This window comes from Cryptotermes secundus, unplaced genomic scaffold (genome assembly GCF_002891405.2).
Source record: "Cryptotermes secundus unplaced genomic scaffold, Csec_1.0 scaffold345, whole genome shotgun sequence".
In the NCBI taxonomy this organism is placed as follows: Eukaryota; Metazoa; Arthropoda; class Insecta; order Blattodea; family Kalotermitidae; genus Cryptotermes; species Cryptotermes secundus.
In genome coordinates, this window is record NW_019723306.1 from 86,981 (window position 1) to 89,832 (window position 2,852).

A 2,852-nucleotide genomic window follows, 5' to 3' on the forward strand; every position below is an offset into this window, starting at 1 on the left:
TTTGCCAGATTTGTAAATGTTGTTAATGTCATTGTAACCAGCACTGTTAAACACGTGTTTTTCTTTAGAAAACAAGAGACAAGGCCAACAGAATAATTTGTTTAGTTTATCACACCCACACAACCATGGAATAGCCTCATATAAACTGGTATTGAAATGCCGTGTGCAAGATTTCACTTTTGTATGTAAAGTTAGATTAGGCTTAGGTGCACCTTCTTCTATTATCTTAAGTTTCTCATTATAACTGAGTGAACTGAACGGTGTTTGAAGAAGTTTTTCAATCACACAGTGGTTATCACATGAAAGTGTCATGTTTCTATTTTTAACTTAACAGCAATCACAAAAACACTGGTCATAAAGTTATAATTACGCAAAGCAAAACAAATTCTGTATCGAGAAAAATACAGAATAATAACTAAACTGACTTGTGCATAAATGAGATGCTAACACCTTCTGAAAACTAATAAACACGCTTAACTGCCAGGTCACAGACTATTCTACTGCGAACTGCAATGCCTTACATCTGGCAACATTGCTGGAAGCACGAAGCTAGTAGCATACCATAACGGATAGCTCACTTACAGACAACATTGACATTGGTCAGCCAGTTAACCCAGGCGAGGGTGGAAGCGAAAGACCTGCTGCTTCCGCGCGTGTTGCAGTTTGAAGTTCCCTGCATTTTTGAAGAAAATAACTGATCTATCCTGATAAATTGTTTATGTAACACATTAAAACTTGCATAATTCTCATTATATGTAATATATGTTCTCAGATTAATTAATATTTTGAAGTATGAAATATTTTTTTGAAATTGAAATTTGCCAGAAATGTTCTTGGTTGCTTTTCTATAGGGAAGCAATGCTTCCACCACATCCATGTACCCTACGCCCCTGCACCTTATACAGTTCTTTCTAAAAAAGCACAGGGAAATATAATTGCAAATAATATCTAATAATTCAATTATTACAAATATCAGTTGTACTAAATTCTTTGGAATAAATGTTGATAGTACCTTAACTTGGAAGAACCATATTACGGATTTATCATTAAGGTTAAATAAGGCTTGTTATGCAATAAGAGCAATAAATCCATTTATGTCACTAGAATCAATGAGGATGATCTATTATTCCTATGTACATTCTTTACTGTCATACGGTATTATCTTTTGTGGTAATGCCCCTCATAATGAGAGTATCTTCAAAATTCAAAAAATAATAATAAGAGTTATATCTGGTTCGAGTAGACTTGATTCATGCCGGGGATTGTTTAAAAATTACAAATATTGCCACTTCAATCTCAGTACATTTTCTCCTTACTTCTTTTTGTCGTTAAGAACAGAAATTATTTTATAGCTGATACTGATATTCATGATATCAATACACGTTATAATCACAATTTATATTTACCTTCTACAAATCTATCAATAGTTCAAAAAGGAGTCCTTTTCTCGGGTAGCAAGATTTATAACCACTTACCCTCAAACATTAAATTGCTATCCAAAGATATTAAGGAATTCAAATTTTTATTAAAAAGCTATCTCACTGAATATGCTTTTTATAGTATTGATGAATATTATAAATCAACTTCTCAATGAACACCGTGTCTTGATTGTCTCTCCTACGGATAATATAATTACACAGCTTATGTATCTACTACAACTGTATCTGATCTTGTGCTGCCTGTCTATCTTGTGAAAGGAGTCTCGGTATATTCGGTTTTTGTTTCGTGGCTTGCTGTGTTGTTTATACAGCCACCCCCAAGAAAGACGATAGGAGAAATTGACACGAGCCTGCATGGTTTATAAAAATTTTAATTTTAAACAACTTTAAAAGTTTTAATACCAAGAAGACTGCTGCGCTTGTGATAAGTTGAACGCTGTGTAAATTGTGTACTTTAGACATTACATGTGTATGTAATTTTAACAACCATTGTAATAGTAGTTTCCAGAAAAAGTACTGATGCCCTCTGAAGATGATCCGTAAGGACTGAAACATGTAAGGGTGCTGAGTTTCTAAATGACAAAACAAAAATAGTCACACTGGAAAGAACTGATTTGTCTCTGTATTTTCCATATAGTTCACTAAAATTTTCAAGGGATTTACTATGTGAAAACCTAAATTCTGGAATAAATTTGGTACATTCTTGGGTACAGTCGGTGTTATCACAGCTAGGGTTGACTTCCAAACTGGCATGTTTCCTTATTTTTAATATAAAAGTTGTAACTACGTACATATTAAATATTGGGGCTAAGTATGCACTATGGTGTCTATGCTGAAATTGGCCTTTATTTACAGTTATTTAACATAACCTTTTTCAAATTTTTTATTTTGAGATTAGTCTGTAAAAACTTATAAATTATGCACCCCAACTGGTCTCTGTATTATAAATACACAAATTAACAGTTGCAGTTACGCACGATACAATATGTATACTTGCATCACTCACCCCACTTCTCGAAGGCACCTGTAACTTTATTTGCGTATTCATTGTAATCATTTAATGCATATGGTACAAACAGGATACGTGAAACATTGTACCTGCAAGGATGACAAAAGCACGAGGTATTAATATGGGTATAATGCATTATACTCGTATATCTAAGAACACTGGTACTTGAGCACTGGGCTCTTGTAATTTTAGTTACCATGCGGTCAAATGCCACAACTTACTTTTTCAAAAACTTATTTATGTCATCCGTTGCATAATGAAGATACTCGGAACCATACACTACAGAGGTAGACAAAAGTAATATACGCCTTTGTTGTGTATCCATGTGGCTCCTATATGTTAGACCTGCAAACCGTAAAGCTAACAGTTCATACCGTTGATACTAACCCGATTACAATATTATA

General features: G+C 33.7%; 1 protein-coding gene across 11 annotated transcripts in view; it reads right to left on the reverse strand.

Moving 5' to 3' along the window:
• The window catches only part of LOC111861745 (alpha-aspartyl dipeptidase), an 18,292-nt gene that overhangs the window by 12,679 nt on the left and 2,761 nt on the right, over positions 1-2,852 (reverse strand). For all 11 annotated transcript variants that reach the window (XR_004512719.1, XR_002842303.2, XR_004512718.1 and 8 more), the window contains exons 2-3: positions 2,670-2,793; positions 2,446-2,537 (exon numbers count right to left, since the gene is read on the reverse strand). Coding sequence is in view for 2 of the 11 variants with exons in the window: in XM_023846576.2 (XP_023702344.1) it covers positions 2,446-2,537; positions 2,670-2,773 (196 nt within the window). In the remaining 9 variants the exon portion in view is untranslated. The remainder of the gene's footprint in view (positions 1-2,445; positions 2,538-2,669; positions 2,794-2,852) is intronic.